This window comes from Agelaius tricolor, unplaced genomic scaffold (assembly GCF_023055355.1).
Source record: "Agelaius tricolor isolate 1412-34295 unplaced genomic scaffold, bAgeTri1.0.p SCAF_18, whole genome shotgun sequence".
Classification (NCBI taxonomy): Eukaryota; Metazoa; Chordata; class Aves; order Passeriformes; family Icteridae; genus Agelaius; species Agelaius tricolor.
Window position 1 is genome coordinate 7779798 of NW_027269278.1, and position 15346 is coordinate 7795143.

At 39.4% G+C, this 15346-nt stretch overlaps 1 protein-coding gene across 2 annotated transcripts in view; it reads left to right on the forward strand.

Moving 5' to 3' along the window:
- Positions 1-2185: 2185 nt before the first annotated feature.
- The window catches only part of ATP10B (ATPase phospholipid transporting 10B (putative)), a 48876-nt gene continuing 35715 nt past the window's right edge, over positions 2186-15346 (forward strand). Inside the window, exons 1-2 of one of the 2 annotated variants that reach the window (XM_071443147.1) lie at positions 2186-2473; positions 3828-4022. In XM_071443147.1, coding sequence (XP_071299248.1) covers positions 2199-2473; positions 3828-4022 — 470 coding nt within the window. In that variant the 5' untranslated portion in view covers positions 2186-2198. Of the gene's footprint in view, positions 2474-3827; positions 4023-5640; positions 6149-15346 lie in introns of those variants that run through there. The other variant, XM_071443146.1, reaches the window with a different exon arrangement.

Sequence of the window (15346 nt, forward strand, 5' to 3'; positions counted from 1 at the left end):
AGAAGATGGTATAACACAACAAACTTCCAGCAAGCTGGAATATTCTTGTGAGTTGTCTGAATTATAGAAAACTGTCATTTTACAGAAGGATGTATCTTTGGGTTCTTTCTTCTTTCCTGTTAGGTGATTTGCTAACACTGATGGCACATTTGGTATCCTTTATGTTTTTAGTGATCTGAAATTTAAAGTTTTGTTTGCTTCTGCTACTTTTTCACTCTCAGCACTGAAGTTCACAGTCAGGAAAGCCATTATCTTGCTGTTTTCATTATGTGGTTGTGTAATTCCCCCCACAGAGCACTTTAGTTCTGTGTGGTTTATGAGGAATCTCTGCATTTCCTGCAACACATTCAGTTGCCTGATGGCAGCAATTGGCCTCTCCCCGTGGATATGGCACTGTTTGACCACTGCTTTTCAAAGACACTTGGGAGGAGGGCTGAGTTCCAAACTGAATAAAACTAAGTCATTCCATTAATTCATTTGTACAGTAAGAAATTTGTTAAGATGGAGAGCAGAGAGACCCTCTCTTGAATGTCAAGCAGGCTTTCCTAATTGTGATTTGTGAAGCTTTAGAAAAAGTTTCCCAGGGGAAGTTGTGGAAGACATGGTTCTATTATGTGTAAAGCTGCCTTAATTAATCTTGTCTGCTTTTATTTTTAGCAATATGCCTGAAATTATTGCTTTTTTCATTTCTAAATTCTAAGGAATTTCAACCTACCTTGATGTATCTCAGACACAGAATGAGGTGCTCTGATAGGTAGTGAATAACTCTGTCACCTGCAGCTTATATGAGGAGATATAGATATGTATAATGTGGTTAAAAATGTATGTAGTACAGTCTGTATCTGGGCCACTTTTCCATCCACTGTTCAGACCTTAATTTAAGCTGAAATCAGCTGGGGAGTTAATTGCTCAGAACAAGAGCAAGGTGGCAGAATTTTCCAGGTGTCCAGCCTTTAACTTGGAAAATCTAAGCTGCATCATTTCCCTACAGTGTTTTCACTGAGTACTCACTGTGTGTTTTTGGTAACCACCAACAATGGAATTTCTGCCTTTTCATTATGAAATCCTTCAGCACCACAGTTTAAGGATTACACTGTAAGGACATGGCTCTAAGGTAGTATATGTTGAATATAACTTTGATTTCAGTCAAATACTCGTTAATTTGCCCACTGGCAGAGTAGTTTTCTCTTCTTCCAAGACTCAAATGTACACATAATTTTGAATATGATTAAGGATTTGGTTTTTTCCTAAAGAAAGCCACATACTCTGTATTTCTCCCAGTCTAAATTAGGTGGATACAGTTCACATTTTGTTCAGTGGAACCTTGAAGCTGCACAAGGCCAGTACCTTTTATTTTTTTGTTTGCTTTTGCACATTTAGTGCCTTGTGACTGTATGGCAGTTTTCTGTTCTCAAACTCACGCTGTTTGAGTGAGATTTTGCTGTGTTCAGATTGAGCTTTACAGCAGCTACTCTTGTGTGGCTGGAGCCCAAGCATCACACCTGCAGCTGTGAATGTGTGAGCAAACCAGGAGACAAATTTTCAGTGATAATAGGATTAACATTGGGAGATTTAATTCCTTTATCTCTCCAACCCATAAAACATCCATTGTTTTAATGCTGGCCGGGTTTTTTCTTTCAAATCAGATTTCCTTGAAGAAATTTGGAAAACTGTTACCTGTGTGTGAATGTGATTAAGCTGATGCTGCAGCTCTTTATTATCTGAGCTATTAAGATTCAAAACCTGAACCAGTCCTGCTATAAGTAAGAATGAACAGGAAAAGTATTGTAAGAAAGTCAGACATTTTAAGAAAAATGCCTGAATAGATTTGGTGGCACTTTGCAATTTGAAAAATAGGATACAGGATTCGTGATGGAAAAGTCGATGTTCACCACTGTTAAATTGGCTTTATCTCTGTCAATTTGCTGTTCTAAGACACAGAAAATAGATTTTAGATATTTTTTCCGTCCCCAGAGATAGAAATAGATTTTCTCATATTGAAGATTTTGTTTTGTCTTTTATTCTCTGCATTCTCTACAGAAGTTCTGAGATCGAAGAACATGCACTGCACTGAGCAGGAGAATTGTCTTTGTGTTAAACCTCAGCTTGCAAAACACGAAGGGAGTTTGCTACCAGAGTGGAATTGGATTTCAGCCCTTGCCGTGCATTTGTCTTTCAGGCTGCCCTCCCTGCTGAGAATGGCTTTGTCCGTGGACTCGGCTCGGTACCGCTGGCAGCGACGGGGAGCTCGCGGTCCCTCCCGGGCTCTGTCAGAATCAACACCTCTGCTGCTTTCTGCCAGTGCCAAACCAAAACTCTGTCTAAACACATGGAGGATTGTGCTGCCTGACAATGGGAGACACTGGAAGGACTGGAAACAAGCTTCTACAGTTTATTCTAGAAACAGGATACAGACCACGAAGTACACATGGTTCACTTTTTTGCCCCGAAATCTTTTGAGACAGTTCCACAGGTAAAAAAATTCATTCAGTGTAGGCACCCAGTTTGTGGTGATTGGAGTGGGGCTGGCCCAGCCCCATCCCATGGGCACAGCTGTGAGCAGCAGGTGAGCAGCACTGCCAGCAATGAGCCATGGAGTGCCAGGGGCACTGAGCAACCACCAAAGGGAGCAGAGGGCACACAGGGGCAGGGCATCAACAGGAGGGCATAAAAGGTTGGGCTGAAGAGCAAGAAGGGCAGATGCTTGCAGCCTTCAGAAGCGATGGGATGGTGCTCTGTATGGGTTGAAGCTTTCTGAAATTGTGTAGTGATACTTTGTGTATCGTGGCTGTCTCCACTGCAACAATTCAATGATCCTTGAGATTCAAGAACTCTCTCTGACACTGTGATACTTGAGTGTGATGGAGAAGGGCTGCTTTCGTTGTAACTGCACTAAAATTCAGGTGATGGTAATTTTTAACAAAATGGCTCTCAGTTGACACTGAAATGGTGGATTAAAGCAAGCAGGGGAGTGCTTAACCACTGCTGTGACCAGCTTTCTTAATTGAATGCTGCAAGAGTTCTCCTTGTAAAAAAAATCATTTTTGTATTTAAAAATCCTTCTGGTTTTGTGTTGTATAAACTTCTGGTTTTTAGAGCACAAAAGGAATTCATTGAATGTGTTGAGAACACCTCTGAAATTTTGTAGATTTCAGCAGCTCAATTTTGATTTAGTTTTAATGTTACAAAGTGACTGTCTACCAATGTAGAAATAGTATATATGTATGTGCAAGTGCAAGGTCAGGTTTCTTTCCAAGGTCTGGTTTAAAATTATGTAAACCCCCCCACCCCCAGCATAAAGAATCAAGTCAAAAAGGACTGGATTCCAGGGAACCATCATCACAATAAAGAGAAATGGAAGTTGTAGATTCATCTCTAGCTTTGAAATTTTAATTCTGTATACTATTTTGGCCCATTCATAATTTGACCTGCCATTTGCAGAATCCTTCATGGATTCCTGATGGGTACATTTCTATAAATTCATTGGTTAGCTTTTTGAGGTTTGTTTGGCTTTTGTTTAATTTTGTGCTTATTTTCAAGACTGAGGGGCCATTAAAGACCTTGGAGATCCCACAGACAGATATTGTTTCCAACATGTGAGAAAACTGGAGCTAGCTATAATAGTATGAAAATTTATGTCGCAAGCTCTTCTGAAGAAAAAATTTGCATCTGGGTTAAGCAGCTGATTAATTTGTTCTGGAGAAAGGAAAAACAGGGTACAAGAGTGAAATTATTAATGTTCCTTTGACACAGAATGGGGGTTGTTCATTAAGAAAAGGATACATTCTAATTTCTGACTACTTTTGATTTATTTTATACCTTTTCAGGTTGGGTAATCTTTACTTTTTCTTTATGGTGGTTCTGAACTGGTTCCCACAAGTGGAAGTCTTCCACAGGGAGATTACCATGCTGCCTCTGGTCATGGTGCTGCTTTTCAGCATGATTAAGGATGCTCTCGAAGACTACAGAAAATACCAGTATGATAAGACAATAAACTTCACTAAAACCAGGGTATATGACAGGTAAGTAAACTAAATCTATTATTTGTTTCCTTGCTTCTGTTGTCATAGAAACTGCTCATCTGATTTTACAGGAACTCCCTCACTAACCTTTCAGAATACTCTAAGTTTGGAAGAACCATTACAAAATATTTTTTTCTATCTTTAAAAATGCCTTATTTATCTTACTTAAATCATCTCGATATCACTGAGGCTTTGTTTCATATCACAACAGTGTGTGCTGATACATACAGGTTTTCATTTCAAATTTTCAGAGCAGCTTGTCAACACACACAACATCCTCTCCTCATAGCAGAAGGATCTGGAGGATAAATGGAACTTACTCAAGCCTGGAACAGAAAACTGGGGCTGTACAGAAACTGGAACAAAGTCTTTCAAATGTCTCACAATAAAGCCAGTAATACAGAAATTAATGATCAACTACATTCCAGGTGAATCATATAATAATAATCAGGAGATGAAAAAGCAGGATTCAAAATCATATAATAATCAGGAGATGAAAAAGTTTTAGGACTTCCAGTAAGCAGAGAGATCAATACAAGCCAGCTTGGCTTTGGAGCTGGTGCAATACCTGTGGGAAGCTGTTTGCTCAGGACTGACTCAGAAGGAAGAAATCATTTCACTGCAATTCTTGTTGCAACATTTCGATTTCATCAGAGTTTCTTGTCCAAGTACTAACTTGAGACTGCTTACCTTGTCACTACATCGTGAAGCAAACAGGAGCTTTCATTTAAAATAAGCTTAAATATTTGTGTGCTTTCCTTTTTTCACCTGCTCTTAAGCCCAAGCCACAGTGAAAAAAATTGCTATGGTTTACATACATGTCATTAGCTCTTGTGGAAATGAGCCCTCATCTGTGCTGACATATTTCTGTGTCAGAGGAAGAAGGCTCAAAGGGGAAGGGGTGTCCAGGTAGAGAGAGGAGGGCCTGGGGAGAAGGATCAGGCTGAGGGGCAATCCAGGTACATTGTACTTCCCTTGTTTCTGTCTGTGTCTGATTCCTCTGGCTACAAAACCAGAGGTTTACTTAGCTTGGGGGAATGGGGTTGGTTGTTTGTTTAATAATAATCGATCTTATGGCCATGAAAACAAACAATAGATAGAGGAAATAAAAGAGAAATACTGTCTGTTCTGAGGCTGGTAGCAATCCTTTGTTGACATCTGGGACACAGAGCTCTGCCCATTACCTTTGAGCTTCCTGGCAACTCCCAGGGCTATAAAGTGATCCTGAAACTGCTGGAGTGACCTGTGAACATCGTGTGTGTGTGTGTGTGTGTGTTCCCAGCTTTGCCACAGCTCTGCGGTAAAGCAGAGACACTTCACACGAGCAGGGGAGGGAAATGGTCTGAGCAGGGCCTCCAGGCATCTGCTGGCAGGAAGAACAAAACATTCAGGATGCTTTTGGCAGACGTGAGGTGCAGCTGCCCCAGCAGGATCTAGGACCTGGTGCAGCTGAGTCAGGATGATCCCTGGCCCTGGCTACGTGGAGGTTGGAGTGGAGGAGGCAGCCCTGGGATTCAGACATCTCAACTCTTCTCTTCACCATTTGGGAGTTCATTTGGACTGCTGAACTCTTCTGACTTCATTGGTTTTCAACTTGGAGCTACTTTTTGAAAGAAAAACAAGATGTCAAGGAAAATTGCTCCAGGCTGCTTCTCTACAATGGCATGGAAAAAACATTTTTTCAAGGAAACCTGCTGCCAGTGTGGTGCTTCAGACACGGAAATCCAAAATGAGGAGCTGGAGAAGAGAGGAAAAGTAAGGAAAAGAAAGAAGAAAAATGAAAATAAACGTGTTGTCATCTCCAATTTGCCCTTTGGAAGCAAGAAGTGGAAGGAAAATCCAAACAGATACTATGACACCAATGAAATTAAGACCACAAAATATACCATCATAACTTTCCTCCCTAAAAATATCTATGAGCAGTTTCACCGCTTTGCTAATATTTATTTTGTGTTCATTGCACTGCTGAATTTTGTGCCAGTGGTGAATGCTTTCCAACCAGAGGTGTCTGTGATCCCAATTTGTGGCATAATGGCCATCACAGCCATTAAAGATGCTTGGGAGGACTTCAGGAGGTATAAACTGGACAAAGAAATCAATCACATGGGATGCTACATTTACAGCAGGTAAGTTTTGTATAGCTTTTATTGCCAAAAATATTGGGTCAAGATCTTTGATCAATGGTGAGGCTTTTTCTTTAAAAAAATTAACAAATAACTGCTGAAAAAATCACAGTCATTAGGTGAAATAGGGAAAAGTCATGGGCACTATATATCACCTGGTATTTGTTCTCATACAGGGAATTTTTTTTTAAGTATTATTGTATTATTTAAGTTGTTTTGTTTGGTTTTTTTTTTTTAAGTATTATTTGACTGGAAAGTTAAGTTTGAGTTTCATTGTATTGGTGTGTCTACCAGCCTCTTAGACAAACAGGTGCCTAAAGAGCTACCAGCAGCTGAATTTCTGAGACATTTTCAAGAGGGTTTAATTCTACTGACCTAAGGTAGCACAGAACAAGATCTGTCATGGGACTTGTTTGCATTCTTAGATGCCAAGAAATCACTGAAAAACCTGGCTCTTTGAACTACATTTTATTTTGTACTCTATGTTGTTATCTAGCTTTCAGTTATTTTTTCTTTCTTAGGCAGTATGTAAAAGGAACCTGTAAAAACACAGTCTAGAAAGGAAAGATAGTAATTTATACCTCTGTTTAGTCACCTCTAAATGAATTAACTACGTGTGCCTGTGCTCGCTTCCTCAAAGTGCTTCATGAGTTCTTGCTTTTAGGAGATTCAGAAGATTGAAAATTATGTTTTATTGTATCAAAACTGTTCTCTCAGCAAAGTAGCAAATGACTTCTCCCTGATAAAGTCAGAAGTGCAAAACTTTCCATCTCCATGAATGTACCTGTCATCCCTCAAAATAACCAACAGTGCTTTATTTGGCATGTGCTTTCATGGGCAAGATCCTGCAGAGCTGTGGCTTTTATCACATGGGACTGTCATTTCTGTTTGTTTCACCTGCATGTGTTTGGCAGATTTTTATTTTTATGTGCTGCAGGTTAAATAGGAGAGTAATAGGTTTGCTTGTACAGGGACTAAACTTAGGCCCACATATAGATAATGATTTGTCATTAAAAAAAACTGCACTCCTCTCCTTGCCAACTTTTAATAAAAAGCTGGAATTTCACAAGTTTCTAAATATTGAGGATTTAAGGTCTCATATGTGGTGAAGAATGTCAATAATTGTAGCTCTTTGGGTAGGATGGCAAACTGCCTCTTCTGTCTATCTTTGAAATTTCAATCTGGCTGAATATTCCAGCTTTTCAGTGTTGCATTAGCCTATGAGGCAATGGATTATCTGTTAATACTTGTTAAAACCAGCATGAGACAGCATAAGTGGGGCAGTAGGTGCTAATGAATAAATCTGCAGAAGGATCTTATTTATTTCCTCTTTACACACAGAAACCATGCCAGATTAAATCTGAAAGCCTTTTACCATGGGAACATGAGAAGTAGGGAATACAATAGAACTTGTTTTGTATAAGGGAAAAATATCCACCATGGAATTATAACTTATATTCCACTCCAGATTCAAGATTGTTATGCAGAAACATGAGTCAGGCCTGCCTTAAAATTGGTTATTCCATCCCATATAAAAGATTTTGATCTATGAATCAGTCTTGTCTAAGATCTTGTCTTTCACCAAAGTTTTATGGCCCAAAAAGGTGGTGTAAGGGAAAGGAAAATGTGAAGGGTTTCAGACTACAGCATTCATCCTCTCTGGAAAAATTGTGGGTAATAACATTTGCCATCAGATCAGTCACTACAGCTTAATATATTATGAATAATTTCAATCAGGCTTCTCTGGTGCTTTGGGAAGCTGCAAAGTCATGGAAGGGCATGAAGTCTTCTAATTTTATTCCATATGAATCATGAAAATAAGTAATTGTTTTAGTGTAGGTGAAAGTCTTTTTGGGACACTGCAAATTTTGTTAATATTGTGGCAGCAAAAAGTTATTTCTAATAGAACAACTGATCTCCCATCCTAGATGAAATATTACTTAGATTTTAAGAGATAATCTTGGAGTGTATGTCGTCTTTATTTCATATTTTAATAAGGCTTCTGGCACCTGTTCCAAAAGAAATACAAAGGCAAACCAAACTTCTCCAGATACTGAATGTTCTCCAAAACTTTCTTGAGGACCAGGGGAAATGCAGTAAATTGCCTTCTTTCAACAGAGAGCAAGGGAAATTAAAATTAAATAGGCTGGCCTGTAAACATATTTATTCTAATTTTCTTTTCACAGAGATCAGCTGAAATGGGAAAACTGGTCTGCTGGTCAAATGAAAGAAAAGACACTTCCAGTAGTGTATTTAAAGAATGTTTAATTGAAAAAATGGGAAACAATTAATAGGCATTAAAGTGTCCTGGGGAGATGCAATAACCCAGATGTTTGATGGAGGAGTTTGTACTTTTGGAACCCAAACTTTTGAAATCATACTCTGTAGACAATCTGCTGTGCTGTTGGAATGAATCACACACAAAAAGGAAAGAACAGAAATCTGAATTGCAGATGGTTCAGACCTATGTTTAAATGCCTGCTTTCTCATGGTGTTCTTTGAAATACACTTTGTCTACTTTATCATTTTCCAAGCAAGGCAGACTTCCATTACTACAAAACACCAAAGCATTTTCTATGATGCTATACTTTATTATGCCTCTTTAATTGCATTTACATTTCTTAAGTTGCCTGGTTTCATGGAACCCTAATTAGTTAGACTCCATCCATAACAGTCAATTATAATCTCCAAATATGTGTGATTTTTATCATATTCATTTTGTTGCACCCAGATGTGGGTGAGGGTCCATAGTGACACAGTCCCCAGGCAGGTGCAAAGGAGAGCTGCTTTATTGCAAAAACCAGGCCTTTTTAAGGAGTTTGCCCAGTATCAGTTACATAGTTTTAAAGCATAACAAACACAATTCAACCAACCACCATACACCACAATGTGAACACACAATGGTTTATAACTCGTTTTCATACCCCTAATTCAGCTGAGTCCCTTCCCCACAGTCCTCTTCTACTTAGCCACAGTAGCAGGCCTGAGCCATGGTTTTACAGGGGTAACAAGGCCCTTGCTTTACAAGGCTGTACCTATATGCAACACCCAGAGACATTTTAGTCAAGACTGGCACACATTGCTCTCTTCCTCCTTCTAGTCAGTCAGACCCTCCAAAGCTCCCATGGTTATTTTTCTCTAAACTCTCTCATCAGTTTATCATTAACTTATTAACAGGGGCCAGCACTGAATGTGGTACACAAACCTGAAAGTGAATGCCAGTGCAATAGTTGCTATAAGCTATCATATATATTCAATTTTCTTGAAGTTCTATAATGTTCAAGGAACTAATTGTTGTGTAACTATTATGTAGCTTGGCTGTGATGTACCCCAAGGGTTATATCAAGCTCTGTAAACACTCCATAGCATTCAGACAGGTTTTTGCATCAATTGCACATTTTTAGAAGATTAAACCTATTTTTTCCTCAGTGTTTTAGTAGACATAAAGATACAAATGCAAAGGCTATGCACAGTTCATTATGGCACAGCAGCAGTCACAAAAACATTAACATTATTTAAGCAATTCATATTTCTTAATTGTACAAGCCTAAATCCAGGTATCTGAAACAGTGACTCAGAGAAACCTTGTTTATGTGCCTTGAATCATCCTGTGGCCCTTTTGGAGAAGCAGGTAAGCCAACAGGCATCCTAAATGAGGTGGCCTGGTTACTCTTTCCATAGAAAGTTCCTCTGTAATACTTTCAGACCTTGTCATTTTCAGGTAGTTCCTACAAGCATCAATTTCCTCCTCCTCCTCTCTCAGTCCACTGATGCCTGTGGCACAAAAAGTTTAGGCTGGCCTTCACTCTGACTCTTTGTCTACTTAGTGTAAGGTTTTAAAACATTTAAAGATTTTTGCATCAGCACTAACTCTGGGTTAGCCCTGGAGCAGAGGTATAGAAAGAAGGAAAAAATAAAGCGCTCATTATTGTGGTGCATGAAATGAGAACTGCCAACAGCAGAAAAACTGAAAGTGGCTTAATCTGGACCCACTGTTTTGAAAGAGAATTAAAGTTTTTCAGGCAGCTGAAGTACTGTGAGTCTGTGCTGCAATTTTCTCTCTGGCAGCAATGGAGATTTGCTTGCCTGCAGGTGGCCATCCATACTTTATGGGAAGCTGGGCAGCAAAGGCTGCCCTTCTGTTTGAACCTCCTTCACCTGCTCTGTGTAACTGGATTTCTGAACAGAGGAGAGATTGTATCTCCTGTTGGTGCCCCCCCTGTCTGGGATAGTGCCTGGGACTGGCCAGGGATGCAGTGACCAACAGAGGTATGGGGCATCTGGAAAAGAGCAGAGAAAGGGGAACATGCTTGAAAACAGGGATTGACCTACTGTCAAAACTCAGAGTTTAAAGAAAAACAATTTTTCTCTGGACTCAGAAATATCATAAGCAACTCATTCAACCCAAGGTGAACTGAAAGTTTGTAAAGTAGAAAGCAGGATGAGAGAAAATTCCCATTCTGACAAGGGCATAAGAACTGAAAGATTTCTTGCCAACACTTAATTAAAAGTGTTGGTCAGCAGCACTGAGTTTTCTCTTGTTAAAGAGCCTTTTCTTTCTGCTTTGTTAGTTTTGTTTTCTGACAAAGCATACCTTTAAAGACTAGGAGCCTGCTGGAGGCCTTAGTGGGTTCATTTTACACACACAAAAAAAAGGGCTAAAGTCTGTGTCCCACTTAAAACCTCACCACAGGTAAAATTGCAAGCAGTTTTCTTGGGCATAGCAATATCAAGGCTTCAGTGGTACCTTCCCTGAACAGCGTAGGAATCTCACCAGCTGGAGGCTGAAGACCTCCTGAACAGGTGAATTCCTGTGACAGCCACAAAGCAGGCACTTGGACTAGTTGAAAGTTACTACTGCCTAATGTTAAACATGAGTGTTGTTCTCTGGTAATGGGCATGCCCTGCTCTGCCATCCCTGGCATTTTTGTCTGCTCTTCATGTACTGTGGAAATTTTGTCCCTAGTTTAGCTGTGGATGCCTGAATTAGCAGTGAGTTTGACACAAACAGTGCCTTCTGCTTGAGGAATTCTTCAGCCTTGCAGTGAGAGAGAGAAAATGTCCTTACCCAACAGAACACTCAGGTGTGTTGTGTCACCATGGCACTGCTTGAAACCAGTGCTACTAAAATCATGAAGAAATTAAAACACCTTGTGTGGGATATGATGATTGCACTGTGAAGAATTATGGACAAGCTGAACTGAATAAATGCAAAGAGCTCCCAGCTGGTCCAGGCAGCAGCACCTGAAGGTGGAAGAGCAGTGAGCTGCAATATTGTCAGTCAGGGTGTATTGCTACAGGAGGATCCTCAATCTCTGTGGAACAAAATCCATAAAATGCATTACTAAAGCTACCACTGCTTCGTGTATTGCTTGATCAGAGCTTTCTTCAAGATCTATTACCTGCCAAGACAATTAAAGCTGCTTCACAGAAAAGGTGCAATGGCTTAGCAGCAGGAGCTAATGACTAAACATTAAGACCAAATAAATAAGAATCTCTGGCTTTGGCTCAGAGACCTGCAAAATCATGGCCTCATGGCATTAAGATTCAACCTAACTGTCTGAACTTTTAAAATACCACTAAACCTGGAGAGTGGAGGGTTTCTACCATGTGACCTCAAGAGCTACATGGTCATATAAAGATATGACTATCAAAAAGCTGATGTAGGCTGTGCTTTCCAGAAACTTTACCAGTTAATTAGAGTCCATAGAAACTAATGCTAATGATTAGGAGACATCAACTGAGTCACCTTGAAATTATCTGTTCCTTCCAACTGGTGCCAGGAATAATTGTAACAATAGTATTTTGTTCAAGGCAATAAAAAAAAAATACATTTTCCTAAATACAAAAATCTACAATTTACAAAATTAACCTGGTAAAGTCTAGGTAACATGCTGTTTACGTCTGTTTTATTTTATTTCTTCAAAAATGAGTTAAAATAAATCCAAAACCATTTATATGAACAAATAATACATTTATAAAGATCTGGTACTTACTTAAAGTTTACATAAGGTTCAGTTTTTTATGGAAGTTGAGCATAGGCTTGTATCATTGAGACAGTAAGTTGCTTGTTATGATGCTATAGGCAGTTTAAGCATATGGGAAGATAGGATCTGTTATTAGCATTGAGGAATTTGGAATGCCAGTATGATACAAGTGTATGTACTTTATTAGACTTTAGAAATATTCCATTTCAGTTATTTTTAAAATATAATTTTGCTGTCTTAACATAGTGTTCAAATCCTGAGAGTTTGGTGCTGTGAGGAAAGGCTGGGGCTGGGTACAGGACTGGGCACTGATAAATGGAACCATTGGTGCTGCTGGGCTGGTGTGCTGGAACAAAAACTGGGATGGGGTGGGATGGGATGGGATGGGATGGGATGGGATGGGATGGGATGGGATGGCATGGCATGGCGTGGGGTGGGGTGGGGTGGGGTGGGGTGGGATGGGGTAGCGTGGCATGGCATGGCATGGCATGGCATGGCATGGCATGGCATGGCATGGTGGCAGGAGCAGTGACACACCCACACACACACCCTGGCACCTTCCCATGCCCAGGCAGTGTGTGCAGATCAGGAACATCATCAGCCAATTGTGCTGTACTCTGACCTATGGACAGTTTCCAGAATCAGTTCCTGTCTGACCTAGTGACTTCCTTGAGTCCTAAATCTGGTCCTTTGCTGTCAGGTTTTTTGCTTTGTGGCAGTAGCTCTTGATGGTGAGGTCATGGACATGAAGTGACCTTTGATCTTTGTGAGGGGTTTGCATATCAAAGCTATATAATCTTTGATAGCATAAAACTGGGCAAGACTTTTACTTGCAAAAATAGACTGTAAAGAGTAAGCAGCTGTGTGATTCAGCCTGTTGCCATGTAGACCCAGGATCCCAGGATATTGTTTTTTTATAAAATAGGTGATGCTTGAAGGAGGCCATTTTCAAATACAGCATTCTAGCAAATTTACATACAACAAAATATAAATATGTAGATTTCTCTATTGACAACACTGATATATTCTTCTGTGTGCCATGACCTGGTGACAATTTGGGGGGATATGGTGCAGAGCAAACAATATCTTTATTTTGAACTGCAAAGGATCTTGAGATAGAGCTTGCAGTAATTCTAGGGAATAAGTTCACTGGACTAATTGTCTGATAAAATGTTTCTAGATGACAAAGATTTCTGAAGATCTTTCTTTAAGACAATCTAGCAGACACACATACTGTGGAGTGCATGTGAAAAATTACTTTTATTTAATCTTTTCTGTATAGCAGAAAAATAACTTTTATTTCCCTCCATTCACCATGCATTTTGATCCAGTTTTTCTCTGAAATTTATCTTTATTGAATCCAAGAAAGTGAAATCAAATTGTTGACACAAAGTCAATAATTTATTCAAGTTCCCCCACAATCTCCAACTGCAGCAGGATTTTTTTATGATCCTTTTTTTTTCCCAGAAATTACTTCATAAAATCTGTTTAGTTCAGGCCTTCTGTTCAGATTTGATGAGTTCAATAACAGTTCTGGCAGACATCATTTTGACTGTTCAAGGCCTCTTTTCATTGGCAGTATCCTCTGATGGGCATCATCATGATATCTATGAGCAAGGGATCACTTTTTGAATGTGCTTTTGATCAATTGCCTGGTAAAAGAGAGCAGGGACAGAGGAACTTTCATCTTACCTCTTGTCTTCAGTGTGCCACAGCCCTGACACCACACGCTGTACGAATCAAGGGTCCAGATTCCCACCTATGGAAAATCCCCACATCTGGTGGTTTTTATTTTATTGGTTCAATAGCTTTGCCCTTTTTGTGTGTTTCTCATCAGACCATCTTGGCTTTATTAAGCTCCTCTGTTTATTTAGCAACCAGAGCTTGTGCTGTTAACTTTCATCAGTGAACAGAAAATGGGCAGTGTTCCCAGTTACAGGGATTGCTGAAAGGAAACTGCTTCATCTGAAAAATCTTGTTAGACAACTAGGACAGAGCTGCCGTGGGGTGCACCAGTTTCATCATGAAGTGCTTTCTTCCTTTCATCCACTGGCAATTCCCTACAAAGTTGTAGAAAAGCTTTGTACTATTTTTAGTATTTTTAATTATTAATCATATAATATAATCAAAATTTTAATCTTACAGGTTCAGATGAAGTTTTCTTCAGGAGCAGAAAATTCTTTGAATACTCATTGGGATAGAGTGACAGTTCCCCTGAATACAGGTTTGGGATTCCAGCAATCCCTGAGCTGCAGTCCCTGTGCCTAGGAAGGCTTTTCCTCTGATCTGAAAGAGGTCATTTGGCTTTTCTGACTCACTGTCTTCTCTCTAATTAGTGACTGGCTAGAAGCCTGAAGCTTTACATGTAATGTAGGTTTCGTAGCAAGCTATTGGAAAAAAAAAATTACAAATCCATTATTTCTGTGGATTATTTGGGCTAATCTGATTTCTTTCAGCTGATGTGGAACACAGCTAAACAAGGCCCTTCTATATCATTTTATGAGTGGACAAAATCAGAAATATGTTCTGTAAACTTCTGACTTGTGCAAGAATTGACGTACAGAGAGGTAGGATTACCATGGAGAAGCCACAGTAAACATTATATGCAAACTATAAATGGCATCCAAATGTCTAGGATGGTAAGACGAGACATCTGCTTCCTCTAAACTGATCTTGTATTCTTTCTTTCATGTTTTAGGCAAACAAATTAAGAAGTCCTCTTCAGAAGTTGTTTGGCATGGAAAGGATTGGTGCTTACATAGTTGATTTGTTATATTAACTTAGTATCTGCTTTGTAGAGGATTAAATACTCAGCATACACTTGCTAAAATACTTTTCAAATAGAAATTTAATTTGATTTTTTTAAAATGCATAGCAGCACCTAATTAACTTACAAAAACCTCTGTTCTTCTGTGTGGTCTTTTATGTCTGTTGTTGCACAAAAGAAAAAGGACATGCAGGTAAGCAGAATAAGACAAAATGAGAAGAATTAAAAATTCAAGAAAAATCAATGTAAGATGAAAAAATATTGCTACAACCTCATTGTTCAGTGAGTGCTTCAAAAGCAGCAGTAAAGGGATTCAAACCATCAGTCTGGAGGGTTCTGATTTTTTAATGAAAATTCAGAACTACTGGGAAATGGACAGAATTGAACTTCTTGCATGAGCTGCACAGGTGCCTGCTTGTTGCTGTTTTGTGGCTGAGGGTGCAAGCC